We start from the raw sequence: 16,242 nt of genomic DNA on the forward strand, positions 1-16,242 counted from the left end.
TCGTAAGCATAACGATGAATAATTTATTTAGCAGTTGGGGCATGCAATGAGTCAGCTTATTTTGGTGAAGTATCCACGCTATCAGGTAATTCTTGTAAAGACATCTAGCAAAGAGAAGTTCACCAGCAAAAGAGACAAATCCCATTTGAATCCATATATTCCAATCATAATTATTTCTAATTTGATTTATGAATTAGTTTTTTTTACAATGGTAACACATACATATTCATATGATGCAGAATTCAGATCTGTTTTAAAAAAATAGCATCTATGGACATGTTCATCCGCATTCATTTTAATAATAATTAAAGTCAATCTAAAGAGTGGGTAAATGATTATTGAATAAAGCTTACCATTTCTTTCGTGAACATCTTACAAATGACCAAATGTATGAATATTAAACAAATAATTATGGTAAAAGTAACCAGGATTACTTGAAGGAAAAAGTAATCTGATGTAATTTATAGCACTAGAAATAACAGCTTTTTATCGATTACATTAAAAATCAAAAGAAATTGTAATTAAATTTATTACCTTTAAAATAAATATCTTACAGGCACGAAAGCAAAAAAAAAAAAAAAAAAAAAAAAAAAAAAAAAAAAAAACTAGGAGACTAATTTTTATATAGGTCTTTCCACCTTCTTTGAATTTCAATTACATTTAATATTTATTCCTTTGAATTTAAATTTCACGCAAAAATTGTGAAACCAGAAATGGCTTAAAAGTGAAAAAAATTAAATTAAAAAAAAATTTGAAAACCTTGACCTTTGACCTTCAAATAATTTTCAAGGTCAAAGGTCAAGGATCACATTGCAATTAACCCCATGCCTCTATGACTTATAGTTTTAAAGTTCTGAGGTTTAATAGTAAGCACAAAAGCGTTAAAGGGCAATAACTTATTCAAGGCATCATCAGATCCTTTAGCAGTAAGACATAAAAGTTGTGACTAAAGTCCCTTAACACATTAGTGAAGGTTTCATGTCTTTGCGTTTTACGGTTACGTAGTAGAAGCAAAAACAAGGTTTTTCGTACAAAGGGCTAGAACTTTTAATAGAGTCAATCTTTAGGGACAAGAATGAATTCTTTGAAATAGTTTGAAAAGTACATATTAAAGATGCAAAGATAAATTGTATAGGTTAAAAGACAAAAGAGATAGAAATGGAGCTTAATTTCTTAATTTTGGAATGACCTTGACCTTTGATATAAATAAGGTCTAAGGTCATTGAATCTTATGCAGTTGGTCCCTTGTCTCTACAACTTCTCACTTTCAAAATATTTAACTAGAAAACTGACCAGTCAGCAAGGGCCCCGCCATGGGGTAGAATTTTTTACGGAATGATTAAAAAATGTACGAAGAATAAGCAACCGTATTCTTAAAATTTCAAGATAATTCCTGAACATTCAAATATCATGAAGGTTTGACCTTTACTTCAAACAAACAGCAGTTGCAGACAAAAGTTTTCATTAATCTTAAAGTGACAGATAAGGAAAAGCCTACTAAATTTTCTGCAGCAGACTAGATAATTAATCCCAAGGGATTCATTGTACCTCTCTCATCATTTTCTTCTAAATTAAGTTACAAAAGAACTTTTTCAGTATTAATGATAGAATGGGGTTTTTATACAACTACCTTAAAAATTAATAATATTCTTGAATTAACATAAAGTGAAAAAAAGTAAATCAAAAAATCTTCTTTAATCTATTTCTTGTTTTTAGAATTCAATGAAATCATAGCTATTAAACAAAGATAAATTATAAAAATTTATATTTAAATCCACATTTCAGAGTGTTTTAGCATTCCAAATTGACTTAACTTCAAAACAACCTTCATTTGCAGATAGAGGTGGTAATTCATCTCAATGTGACAGATAAAGATAATGCTCTGGATTTTCTTCAGGAGGAAAGCTAATTAATCCCAAGGGACTCATAGCAGCATTCAGTTTATGGGAACATCTTAGCAGTTATCTCTCTTTGCCAATGCATTTTATATAAAGTTGAGGAATCTAACCTACCACCCCAGCTCCAAACCAGGGGACATAAGATCCAAACTTAGCATCAAAATATGTATTTCTGTGTGAACTACCATACCAAATTTGATATGGGCAACCATGAGCTATATCAACGGGATAACCACCCCAGCTCCAAACCAGAAGACATAGAGAACCAAACTTAGCATCAAAATATGTATTTTAACTGAACTACCATACCAAATTTGAACTTGATTAGGCAACCATAAAAAAAGTTTTAGAAAAAAACAGAAAATTTGTGGGGAAGATGACACGGACAGACGGACAGACAGAGTGATTACTATAGGGCACCCGCAAATCCTTGCGGGGCCCTAATTATTTGTAAAATTCGAAAAGTTTCAGGGGCTATAACTCATTGAAGGGTCTCCAAATACTTTGCAATAAAGACATCTAGACATTAATGAAAAGTTCTACGGTGTACGGTTTCGAAGAAGTAGCGATAACAAGGATTTTCACATAAGGGGCAATAACTTTTAAAAGGGTCAGTCTTAGGGAACATGAATGAAATCTTTGAAATAGTTTTGATTACATATAATTGATGCCAAGACATTTAGTATATGTTAAAAGACAAAAGAGATGTAAAAAAGGCTTAATTTTTCGTTTATGGAATGACCTTGACGTTTGATCTTTGCATAAATTTAAAGGTCAAAGGTCAATGAATCTTATGCAGTTGGTCCCATGTCTCTACAACTTCTTGTTTTGAAAATATTTAATTATTTGTAAAATTAAAGACTTTCAGGGGCAATCTAAAGAGTCACCGAATACTTTCGGTAAATGAGTCCTCTCAATTAGTCAAATACTTTAGTGAAGGTTTCATATTTCTATGGTTTTCGGTTTCGAAGGAGTAGCCATAACAAGCATTTCTTGCAAAACAAATGTTCATACCAAATGTACTTTTAATGATTATGAACAAAAAGTCTTTTCGATAAATGTCAAAACAAAAAATCAGCGGAAGAAAAATAAGAATAATAGGGAAGAAGAATAATAATAAACAAAGAAAATCTGAGGTCTTTGAAATTTATTACACTAAAAGAAAAAAGGATGGTTTTTGTATATACGATACACATACAAATTAAAAACACAAAAGAAAGTGTATATAAATAAATTTATTCACCCCAAGAAAACCTTGTAAAATAAATATCTTGAAAACAGGCACGAACTACATGCAATATTTATTATATTATACTGAATGTTTTATACAAACACATAATACAGTGAACCGTGCGCGCATAAATTCCGTGCAGTCGCTATTTTTTGGAATACCACCCGTCATCAAGCAATGTTGACTGTAGCTATGCAGGAGGGCGTGGCTTCATTATTCAGCGGGTAGTAGTGTTTTTTTTATCAAATGTTTCTCGACGAATCAGATTCAAGTAATTTACATGAAAGCATATTATTAATATAATTATTTGTTAACATGGACGCTAAAAACATGTTATAATCATAAAATTTAGGAAATACTGACTTTAAACGCTATTGATAAAATGAGTAATTACTAAAACTAGATTGAATGTAAAATCGTGCATTGTGTTGAAATAATACTAAAGTTCTTTGTTATATACATTATCTACGTATACATTACCAGGGTTTTTTGATAACACTACAAAAGAAATGTTAAGATAAGCATATTAAAAGTATTATACAACTGACAAAAATATTTTTTTACCTCTTAAGGTTATTCTTGAACAGAATTAAAGTCTTCTTATCATAGTATCAAAAGAAACATATGGAGATACGAACGGAGATACGAACAGTATTCATGATCAAAAGTCCATAAACAATACAAAACTGGAACAGGGCAAACACGGACCTCCAAAACATTAGAGGTGGGATCAGGTGTCATGGAGAAGTAAACACCCGCCGTGTGCCTCTTGTCATGATCGGGAAAAAATGGAAAATTCAGTGTATAAATAATGAACTAATAGTTAGTATGAAAAACGTCAGTCAGCATTTGACTCAATGATAAATTGTATTTGCTGACAAGGTCATTGTATCGTCCATAGAACTTACGAAATGACGACTTTAAACGAGACTGCTGATATTCCTGTTTAATCAACTTGTTTACCTCGTTTTAGAAATTGATCATACGTAGAGATGCCTTCTCAAAACTAAAACAAAGTTGAAAAACAATTATTCCAAGTTTGTTAATTTTTTAGGAAAATTGATGAGTATATTTTTGAAGATATGTACGATTCTATTACATTTAATTTTTTTTTATTATTTTTATGCAATATAGAGCTCTGCGTTTAAAACAAAAATATAACTCTGAAAACCAACTGGAATATTATAAAACTATTGATTTTCTGATGAAATAATTATGGTTGTATATTGTAAACTTTTTATCGCAAATTGATACTGTCTATCGTAAACTGTTAATTTGTTTTTTGTAAAGCGTGATATGTTGTAATGTTAATTTTTTAACGTTATCATTGCATGATTTGAATATAAGAAATTTCGACGTATATATTATCATTAATTGCAATGCTCAGTATTGAAAGAGGTCACGTAGACAGATAATGTTCTTTTGTATACCTACATGTAAGCAATTTCTTTTCTTACCTTAATATTCTTTCATACTTTCATGAAAATATGTTGGAATCATTTACCAACTTTACTTTCTGAATCTAACTAAAATAGTATTTTACTCTTTAATGTTTTCAGTCTTCTTGGTTATTTAGACAAACATAAAATTTTCAATGTTAATATTATAATGTGATTGCTAAATAATATCATATGCATCACAGATTGCTGGGAAAATAAAAATGTTTGTTTTACTTGTTTCTCTCACTTTTATGTGTTTAATTACAATTTGAGGGATTTTTATGTCGGTGTTAAATAATATTTTAAGTTATCCTTTCCGTGTCTAAGATGTGTGGGTTGATATCAGATGTTTATTTTTAAAATTAATTTGCAAATATCATGACATTGTTGGAAAAATAATATAAATAAATGCACTTACCGAAATCGACATTTTTAATCTAGTAAAACATTTATCATCAAGGTGATAAAATAAAAAAGTTTTTAAATTGTTTTGTAGATTATAAGTTGTGTATCTTTTCATACATATTAAAAGTAAGCATCCAATTATGATAAAGATTTTTTTTTTGATATTTTTCTCTTCATTGACTGCAAAATACTTTGTTTAAAATAGCTCTACATTGAACATTAGCCTGAGGATATTATCGTATCTAAGTTATGTTCATATTTGGATTTCTTGAATGTCTAATTTTTTCTTCAGATGCTGGAGTTTTATCCTGTCTTGCTTTTACTTCTTCGCACGGCAACTGGTGACGCACAAACCGGAAGTTGTAAAGATTTGTTACAGGGTTATCTAACAGGACAATTGTCGTCTGCTTTAGGAGTATATCAGGTTGAAGCTTTAAGGCGGGAATTCAAAAGCTTCACTGACATTATTGAGAAATCTATGAAAAAGTTTAAAGAGGAAGTAAATGCAAGCATGCAGGATGATGGTAACACATTAATATTGTATGTATTGGTTAATATTTACCATTCGGTATGACATTGAAAGATTAAATATCATCTAAAATGGAATTTTTTGATTTTCGTAGGCAGAGGAAACAAAAACATAGTATACACAAGATGGGGAAAGAAAATTTGTCCTTACAACGCAAAACTTGTTTATTCTGGTATATATATTATATATTTGCAAATATAATTGGTTGTGTAAGTATTTAATTCTTTTGAATGTACATGTAATTTCATTCTCATTTAGGGGACATATCCATGTAATTAGTATCCATTGAAAGCATTATGTTGAACAGATTCAAATTAAACATCAATATGTTGGTTCAACGTTAGGCCAAAGCTCATAATGTTGGCCCAATGATGTACACGTGCTAATGTTGGCCTAAATCGGACTTATCTTGAATCTAAGATAATTATATTGGCACTGCATTGACGTTACATTGAATTGTGATTGCATGGACGTCGGCCCAATGTCGGACTTACACTGGACTTAAGCATAGTTATACGTTGGTCCACTAGTTAGACCTTTGGGCTAATGAATGATACTATATGAGAAACCTGGCCAACGTTAGTCCAACTAATTGAGATCAATGTATCCCGAAAGTATCAATAATTGTAGGTTATAAACAAATGACCAAATACAGCCAATTTCAACGTAAAACAAACATTGCAATTAGTTACCAACGTTGGGATAATATAATTATGTATGATGACTGCATGGTTATAGCATTCTTAGATAACTGGAAGATGCATGTTATGATGTTGTTTAGTTTAATTTATGAACAAACATAATTAATGCATTGTAAATACGTTAAACTTTATAGGATTCACTGGAGGATCTCATTATACCCATAAAGGAGCGGCTGTAGATCCCCTTTGTTTACCGAGGGACCCCGAGTGGGGGACATACGTGAACGGAAACAATGACGGCAGGGCTTATGTTTATGGAGCAGAGTACGAAGTGTATTCCTTCCCGGGTCGCTTAACTTCACTTAATCATCAAGACATTCCCTGTGCAGTTTGCCTTGTTCAAAACAGATCTGTTGTAGAAATGTTTCCAGGCGAGTGAATTGATATGACAGGCTTACAAATAAATGTTGGATAGAGACGTAATATATGACTGTTTATTTAGGGATTCACTGTCTAGTTAGTATAGTATGCTAGGCATCAACGATTGTGGGAAACATGGGATAATAACGGGCGAAGCCCGTTATGCGATATGATTGTTGATATCCCTTATTACTATACTAACTAGGGATTCCTTATATTTCCATTTCATTGTAATATAAAATTGTAGATTTAGATTTTTAAAATGTAGACATAGATTTAAATTACACAAGGATTACCATGCCAAGTTCAATAGTCCTCGGCCACTGACGTCAAACGCAAAGACAGCCGCACGAGATTTACAGCATATTTGGCCTCCTTAGCGTCAGACACAGAGACAGATGCGCACGAGATTTGCATACATATCAGGCCTCCTTAGCTCCTGACCTATCGACCTGCCTAATTTACATTCCGGTAGAATTAACAAGAAATCAACTCCGCTAACTTTCAAAGGGCTTTCACAGAGAGAAAAATTAGAAATCATTATTATGGAAATATTTCTTGACAAAATTATGAGCCATTAATTTTAAAATGAAAAAGTACATGTACTTTTCGTCAATACCAAATCATTAAGCAATTGGGCGAATTTAATTTCTTCGGAATTGTCAACTAGTATAATCTTAGAAGAGAAAACCTGCGTTTATATTCCGTAGAATCACCAATTTTCGTTGATTCTTCTTCTGAAATAGTTTCATTGGCATTTAATTTCGTTGTTTTGAAAGTAACCCTATATATTTCATAGTCATATAAAATTTCGTGTGGGGTTTAATTTGGTTGATAATTGTGACAACGAAATAAACGAAAATTTCTGCTTTTACAGTACATGTCCTGAAAGATGTGTACAGTAAACTACATGTAGCTACTTTTAACAAAACCTATTAATTCTTTCTTCGTTTGAAAACTGTTCACTTATATATAGTTTTATTGTACTATTTTTAGCAAGAAGAACCTGCTACAAAGGATGGACACTCGAGTACCAGGGCTACCTAATGGCTGGGTATCGTGATCACGCAGCTGGTACTACATACAATTGTGTTGACGAGAATCCAGACACCCTGCATGGCGGAAAAGCAACTACCCATGGCTACCTACTCTACTTGGTAGAGGGACGATGTGGTTCATTGAAATGTCCACCTTATGTCGAGGGAAGAGAAATTGTGTGTGCTGTTTGTTCAAAAAAATAAGGAATAAATACAAAAAGTGGCTAAACTGTTTACATAGATTCTTTAGATTTATTTAAAAATATGAGTCTTGGTCATATGTTTTGTAACGTTTAAAAATATTTTCTTTGCACGCTCGTTTAGTACAAAGAAGATTTATTAGCAATTACGGGGAACTGTTGATCATCGTTTTGAAATACAGTAAAACTCGGTTATAAAGAAGTCACTACATGTAGGAACTATAGAATTACTTCGCTATATCCGTTATTCGTTATATTCGTACAAGAATTTCATTAATATTATATAACTGGGGATCCAAAATAGCTTCGCTATATCCCTGAAATCGCAATATTTGTGTTCGTACTAACCGACCGAGTTTTACTGTAATCCGTTTTCATGCCATTTTTGGTAAAATTTTGTGATTTCAAAAAAGTTTTTTATTGATTTTGAATACTAGTATTAATATTTATTTATCGAGATGTCTCAAATATGATGTTGCTAAGTACCCCTGCAGATTGTTAAAAAAAAATGTGAGGTATAATTAAATATACGGAAGCCCGCTGAGGCCAGTACAGAGAAAGGAATATTTTTATTGCGTTTAATCGTAATAAATATTGCGTTTAATAGCAATGATTATTGCGTTTAAACGCAAAACTTTGCCATTAATCGCAATAATTATTGTGTTTAAACGCAAAATACTTACTGGTTTGCGTTTAAACGCAATTCTTTTTGCGTTTAAACGCAATAATATTTTTGCGTTTAATCGCAATAATTTTTGCGTTAATCTTAATAATTTTTGGCATTTAAACGCAGTACTCTTTGTATTTTAACGCAATAATCCTTCTTTCTAAGGATTCATTTTGCATTTAAACACAATAATATAGTCTTGTAGTTTGAAATCAGTCATCGATTAGCCAAAGATTGTAATAAATTCTATGGTCCGATTCTTTAAAGAAGAACCTTTTGGTTCTGTGTCTTTTTGCATAATGTTGCAAATTGAAGTTAAACAATTGCATCCTTATAACAACCAGAGTTTCTTAAATCTATTAGAACCCTACACTTTTAACGAAACCTTAAATCAATTGCTTACGTATCACAGCTAATTAAGAATGTTTCAGTGGTATTAATAGACATATCAATTTGGAAGTTCACATCGATCAATCTGTTTTCATTTGATTTTAATTTTGATTTCATATGATTCCATCTCCTAAGTTCTCGTGTTAATTCTCGTGTTTACTGTATGTGATCAAAGCATGCTCTACGTATGAACAATTTCTAAAACAAGGTAAATTATTGACAAGCAAGTTGACGAAACAAGAATATCAGCAGTTTCGTTTAAAGTCATCCTTTCGTAAGTTCTATGGTCGATACAATGAACTTGTCAGCAAATACAATTTATCATTGAGTCAAATGCTGACTGACGTTTTTCATACCAATTGTTAGTCCATTATTTATACACTGAATTGACGACGGATTTTTTCCGTTATTTCCTGATCATGACAAGGAGCACACGGCGGGTGTGACCGGTCGGCAAGGGATGCTCACTCCTCCATGGCACCTGATCCCATCTCTGATGTTTCGGAGGTCCGTGCTTGCTCTGCTTCTATTTTATATTTTTTAATGGACTTTGAGATTGAATACTGTTCGTTATCTCCATATCCTTATTGTGAATATACATGTACATAATATGTACATGTACATATATATATATATATATATTCATCAGTCGTTTCCTTAACCCCTTAATACATGGTTTTAGCTTCATGGACGTCGGAAGCAAATTGAAAGGGGGGAGGGGGGGGGGGCTAAACCAACAAAAAAGATAAACTCCAATTTTTAATTCCTTTATACTTTATAGATATCTATACCGGTATTCCCTTACAAACACAAATTACAATTCCTATCTTATTGTTTATTTTCTACTTTTGAACAATGCAAACAAGTTTAAACGCAAAAATTATTACGCTTAAACGCGAAAATTATTGCGATTAAACGCAAAAATATGATTGCGTTTAAACGCAAAAAGTATTGCGTTTAACTGCAAAATTGCTGCGTTAAAACACAAAAGATTGCATTTACGCATTTGCGACTGGTCAACAGGGGATGCTTACTCTTCCTTGGTACCTGCCCCCCCCCCCCCCTTGTCCTATTATACTAGACTACACTGTGTGCACTACAGACAACGAGTAGTTGAACACATATCACTGCAACTCTTATTGTTGTTGTTGTTATTCAGGAATAAATCCTTTCTCCGTTTTGTTCTCATTAAAACCTGCCCATCATAAGATTAATGTCTTGACATTTCAGACCACTTTATCCATACACATTTTTCTACAAGCACCTGATGAATTGACAGTGTAACCCTCTACACCCCCACCCCCCATCCCAACTTCTGAAAATTTTTATTAGACACAAAGATTTATCAAACATATATGATTTCCTTGTCTATCATTCTTATATTTCAATATCTGATATACATGATATAGTTTTTCGCTTTTGTTATGATTTAGAGATTGGTATATAAAGATACTAATTAAGGTAAGAAACGACATCTTGTAAACACATGGTACCTCGCTTCGAGGAATGTTCTCAGTGAATGGAATTAAGGTAAATAAACTTGAATTTAGGGGCAAAAATTCATTTTGACCGGGTGTGGTTGTCATGGGCTTGTTAAACAATATCTACCTAAAACATGTAAAACATCTTGCAAAAAATTCATTGATTATAATGTAGTTACGTAGAAAATGTCCATCGAAGCTTAGTGCCCTACGGGTAAGCAAGATTTTGTTTCTTACCTTTAGCATTTTATATACCGAATAGGATCAATCTCTAAATCTTAATTTAACAAAAGTGGAAGCTTATATCAGCTATCAAAATATAACAATGGCTATCCCATCTCTGATGGTTTAGAGATCCGTATTAGTTCTGCTGCTATTTTATATTGTTTAAAGGACTTTTGATATTGAATACTGTTCTTTATCTCTAAACTTTCATCTGGAAATATCTTTAACACATTAACCTATGTATAGAAACATTATTAAAATTATTTTGTAGTTTTGAAACATTGAACTATTTATTAGGATAAAAAGGTGAAGAAAACAAAGATTGATCGTATATATATACAAGCAATACAAATGAATGAATAAACCTTAAAGCATAGAAATTTCACACGTAAAATCAGTTTCCTAAGATAATTAAGAATGCTCTGTTGACCTGTATAATTATTAGTATCAAAATAAGTATTCGAGGGGTGAATAAAAAGTTCGCGAACTATCTCTATATTTACAAAACCGCAATTCGGATCAGAATGAAATTTGGCACACATAGAGTCATTCAATATGTTCTATATATAGCATATGTAATCGAACGTTTTTCCCCGTGTTTGTGACGTCACAGTGTGAAAAAGACGTCATAAGGTAGATCATTTGACAAAAAATGGTTGCATCAGTCGTATTCGAGAAACAAACGGCTGTAAAGTTAAACGTATATCTTAGAAATTCCTTTGTAGAAGTAAATAATATTTTTTACACGGTTTATGAAGAAAAAAGACTTGCCATAAGTTTTGTCATTATTTGGATTGATTGTTTAAGTTAAGGAAGGGGGAGGTTCAAAAATGATGTTTGTTTTGTTGCCCGGTGAAAGCAAACTGGGAGAGAGACGTGACTTTTGTTAAGCAATTTGATTTGAAAGATCGCCAACTTACAGTTAGAAGAATAGATGAATATCTTAACAGTAATATAATTATAAAATCCCTAAAATATCGTTTACTTTAGACTTTAAACACAATCAGTAATGATAAAGTGAAGGCACCCATACTTTATCCACATGAAATAAACGACGCTCTAAAGACAGAGGTCTTGGATTTAGATGGCCACCATGCTCATTTTGCAAAAGGATATCATTATCCACCCAAACTATTGCAAAGGTAGGACCATTTCTGACAAATGGACTGTTTTGTTGCAAAATTAACTTGCATGGTAAGAAATATAAGATTCCGAAAAATTTTAAGCTTCTGTGACAGAACGCTAAAGAGCATGTCACGTGATTGCCTATATCACGTGATCCGCGCATGGGCAGAATGGTTGCAGATATGCATTAACATAGAAGAGGACTACTTTGAAAAATTTTCAACACCTAAACCACATATCATTTCTTTTTCGGAAGTTATTCAATTAGTTTGCGAAGATCACCCCTCGTATGATAACAAAAAGGTTTTCTTTTCATTCTTTTGTTTTTGACTGGAAATGATACTAACTTCAGTTCCCTTGTTTATGTAAAATAGAGTGAAAAATTAATCTGGTGATATTTTCTTATGAAATAGCACCCAAGGTGAGATAGTATTCTTTTACCAAAATTACTGCAATAAGGCAACACTGTTTATGTTTTAATGTTATTTCTTGTTCCATATTTGATTATTAGTTAATATATTTCCCATTCGCATACTTTTTATAGCCATCTTTCTTCTTTATCTCTATTTTATGATAATTTTATTAACATACATTTGAAATATTTATTTTATATTAACAATCATAATCTTATCAAAATTATATAATTTGACTCTTTATAATGCATTCAGTCTTCGTTCTTATTAAAAAAACATCAAACAATATTATCACAGATAATTCAATTTATGCCACTTTGGGAAATCTGTTAAATGTTACATCGTCAGATAATTAAGGATTTTTTAACCTAATCAAAATCTTTGACTTTGTTTCGCTATTTTTGTTATCCTGGTAGTGCGGTGGCAAAAAAAAAAAACACCACCCACCTTTATGGGTTGTTTGATTTTGTATTATGTTGCATTTTAGTCCAAATTTTTTATTTTTCTAATAACTCGTCATACATTTCTTGGATTGGCGCAATTGTTTTGGCGCCTCCAAGTATGTTATATTTTATGCATATTTACATGTACTCTGATATTTTCACCGCAAGTAAATTTCTAGTCAGTCTCAGGGTGATCACACTTGTACCTTTCACCTCTGTACATGTTTCCTATATTGCTTAATATTAGTTAATCCCCATTAATGATTTGTTATTCATTTTACTTTATGTCATTCAATTAAATGACATAATCGACAAAACTGAATATCTGTGTTTGGTTTTTTACTGCATTATCAGGCCGATATTTCTCGTAGGAGGCATTAAATTGTGCATTGTAAAATTTATATTTTTATACATCATTTCGTGTATTATTTGAGATTGCTTTGGGAAAGAAACATTTCTTTCGTAATATTATTTATGTCTCTGATCTCTAGGTGTTTTATAACAATTTGATGGACCTCATATTTGGGATTTAATATCATTTTAAGTTATCTTTTTCGTGTCTCAAGCTGTGTAGGTTGATATCAAATGTAAATAATGCCAATATCATATTCGATGCAACAAGAATACTAGTACATATACCAGTGTATACCTTGTGCAAAAAACCACATTCATTTTAATCTAGGAAATTTTCATTACGAATTAAAGGTACTTGTACATATAGGAACTAATAAAATTAATTTGAATTCATTGTAGTTTACAAGCTGTGCATCCTGTCATTAGACGAATTCTATTATTATTGTTTTTAAAATAATGATAAGAAAACTTTTGGAATTTTTTTTGACAGCTGTTTTATTTTTTATTGGACTTGATATAGTTCATTGTTCAAACAACTCTACAATGCTCCAGGATAGTATTTCAATTACAAAATCTTTAATGTACAATTCAAACTTCAGATGATGGAGTTGTATCTTGTACTGGTTTTTCTCCTTCCGACAACACAAGGAGACACACAGAGCGGAAGTTGTAAAGACATGTTACAGGGTTTTCTAACAGGACAACTGTCGTCTGTTCTAGAAACTCATCAGGTAGAAGCTTTAAGGCGGGAATTCAAAAACTTCACTGAAGTCATCGAGAATTCTATGAAAAAGTTGAAGGAGCAAGTGATCGCTTGCAATCAGGATGAAGGTTTTTATAAACAAATTTAAATTAATATTTGTATGGTTTAATATTTTATAAATTTAAGTCATAAATCATTGAATTCTTTGTTTTTTTTTTAGGTACAGAGAACAGAAAAATTATTTACACAAGATGGGGAAAGAAGACGTGTCCCTCCAAGGCGAACCTAGTTTATTCCGGTCAATAAATGTTTATTTATTTTTTATTTTAGCTGTTAGAGGATATTCATTTTTTATTTCTTTTTATGACATGTTTTTCCTCATATTTAAGGATGCTTCTTATAAAAATATATTTTATTAATATATACATGTAACATTTTTATAGGATTCTAAAATAACTGATTTATATATTATATAACATTAAAGCTTTAAAAATTATAGGATTCGCCGGGGGATCATATTATGATCATATAGGAGCAGCTGCAGATCCTCTTTGTTTACCAAGAGATCCAGAGTGGGGAATCTACAGGGATGGAACTGATGGAGATAAGGCTTATGTATACGGTGCAGAGTATGAAACTGACACCTACAAGCACTTTACCTCTCTCCAATACCATGACGTACCATGTGCTGTCTGCCTTGTTCAAAATAGGTCTGTTGTAAAAATTTTTCCAGGTGAGAGACTAAAAATCATTTACCTTAAACTTTGTTTGTTGTATTTTCTGATTGTCATTTTGTAGTCAAATAGGCAAGATTTTTCAAATCATCAGTGATGTCAGAAAAGAAAATTTATATTGTGAAAAAGTATAGAGACATTTCCCATAATACTTTCTGGTAAAAAGCATCAGAGCCATAAATAACGACATTGACATGCATGCATCTTAAGTAGGACTTTTAAATGAGTCCTTATATACTCAAAAATAAAAGAAACGCATATTGTTTTACTCATCAAAGAAATTTTGAAAAAAGTATATGGAACACCTATCTTTTCTTATCATTGGATACCTGTGACCTATTTAAAGGACAACATGGGCTTTTGAACCCGAAGTTTTGAATTATTTCTCTGGATTAATCATGTTTATGAAATAGTGTTGTACATGATTTCTTGTAAATCGGGGGTCTATTTTCATCGATATTTTGGATTTAGAGAAACAATAAACACGCCTATAAAACCCATATTTAAGATTCGATTGCATGCTGCAATGCCACTCTTTAAAAAAGGTGAACACAACCTGGCTAACGATGATGATATCTGGAGCTACGCAACAGGACTTTGCCACTGCATTTCATGAACATCAATCGCCTTTGCAGCGGTTAAACGTCCGTCCCCAATTGCAACAAATTAGGAACACATTTGATAGACCAAAAACTGGCCGTCCGCTCTTTACCACACCCAGACAGGACCGTTTGACCCCCTTTCAGCACCTGCGCAATCGATTCAGAACTGCTGTACAAACTGCTGCGCATGCTACAATTGCTGGTTAAGAAACCAGCATAAAGGTGCACACATTGTTCGCAAGAATCTGAGAGGAGCTGGTATTCGTGCACGATTTTCGTACATTTGAAATCCACTTGCGCTGAGACGTTGCAAAGGACAGATGGATTGGTTAAGACGGTATGCCCCTAGAATTTAGAGGCGACGACAATGACATCAACTTAACTTTTCAATCTACAACCAAGGGCATGTTTGATTTTTATCGAGACACACTCTAAAATCACTTTTAAAATATAAGGCTTAAAGTGAAAACTTAGATTATCATGTTTAATCTAAATATGCGTTTCTTTTTTTTTAGTTAAGTATATATCTCTAATCATAACAGTGCAGCCATAAGTGATTAAAACAAGTTTGAGTTCAAGGGAAAAAATGAAATGATATTTTAAGAACAAGAAACCGTTTATATAGCCACAAAATAAACAATAACTATAACCTCTTCTTTTTATAATAGATACATTAATTTAATCTTAGTATTCAATATTATATAGCTGAAATACCTTTAGCTGAGCTTGGATCAATATTAAATCTAAACAAAAATTATCAAATGGCTGTTTGAGAAAAAAAATCCGAAAACAGTGCAAAAATAAAAATAGTGCAAAATTTACAAAAATGCCTAAGTAACATGTTTTATTTTGTTATAGCACGAAAAACATGCTACAAAGGCTGGAACCTGGAATACTACGGCTACCTCATGGCTGGGTATTGGAATCATAAGGGTGCTACAAGTTACAAGTGTGTAGACAAGGATCCAGACACTTTGCATGGCGGTCATGCTAAAAGATATGGCAACCTATTTTACTTTGTAGAAGGTCGCTGTGGCTCGTTGAAATGTCCACCTTATGTTGAGGGAAGAGAACTAATGTGCGTTGTTTGTTCCAAAAAATAAAAAATAAATACAAAGAGTGCTTCACTTACATCTTTTTTTTTTCAATCATCTGTATAAATTGTTTTCGTCAGACATTTATTCATTTATTTTTATTTCTAAATATTTTGCTGTATGAATATTTAGTACAAATAAGTTGTTCCGCTACAAGAATGTTCAACCATTAACTTACACATAAGTTGGATTTTTTTTTTCAAAAGGAAAA

At 31.9% G+C, this 16,242-nt stretch overlaps 2 protein-coding genes across 2 annotated transcripts; both read left to right on the forward strand.

Moving 5' to 3' along the window:
- The first annotated feature begins 46 nt into the window (after window positions 1-46).
- LOC134265039 (short-chain collagen C4-like) lies at window positions 47-7,804 on the forward strand. Its single transcript, XM_062747286.1, has 5 exons — window positions 47-85; window positions 5,266-5,497; window positions 5,597-5,674; window positions 6,338-6,574; window positions 7,560-7,804. Exons 1-5 carry the CDS (start codon window positions 47-49, stop codon window positions 7,802-7,804), a joined length of 831 nt encoding a protein of 276 aa, XP_062603270.1.
- A 5,696-nt stretch (window positions 7,805-13,500) lies between these two features.
- On the forward strand, window positions 13,501-16,040 carry LOC134265035 (short-chain collagen C4-like). Its single transcript, XM_062747283.1, has 4 exons — window positions 13,501-13,729; window positions 13,822-13,899; window positions 14,101-14,334; window positions 15,796-16,040. The coding sequence occupies exons 1-4, from the start codon at window positions 13,501-13,503 to the stop codon at window positions 16,038-16,040; spliced, it is 786 nt and encodes a 261-aa protein (XP_062603267.1).
- The last annotated feature ends 202 nt before the right edge of the window (window positions 16,041-16,242 follow it).

The sequence above is a fragment of the Saccostrea cucullata genome, unplaced genomic scaffold (assembly GCF_032062105.1).
Source record: "Saccostrea cucullata isolate Sc308-1 unplaced genomic scaffold, CSIRO_AGI_Scuc_v1 ctg1403, whole genome shotgun sequence".
Classification (NCBI taxonomy): Eukaryota; Metazoa; Mollusca; class Bivalvia; order Ostreida; family Ostreidae; genus Saccostrea; species Saccostrea cuccullata.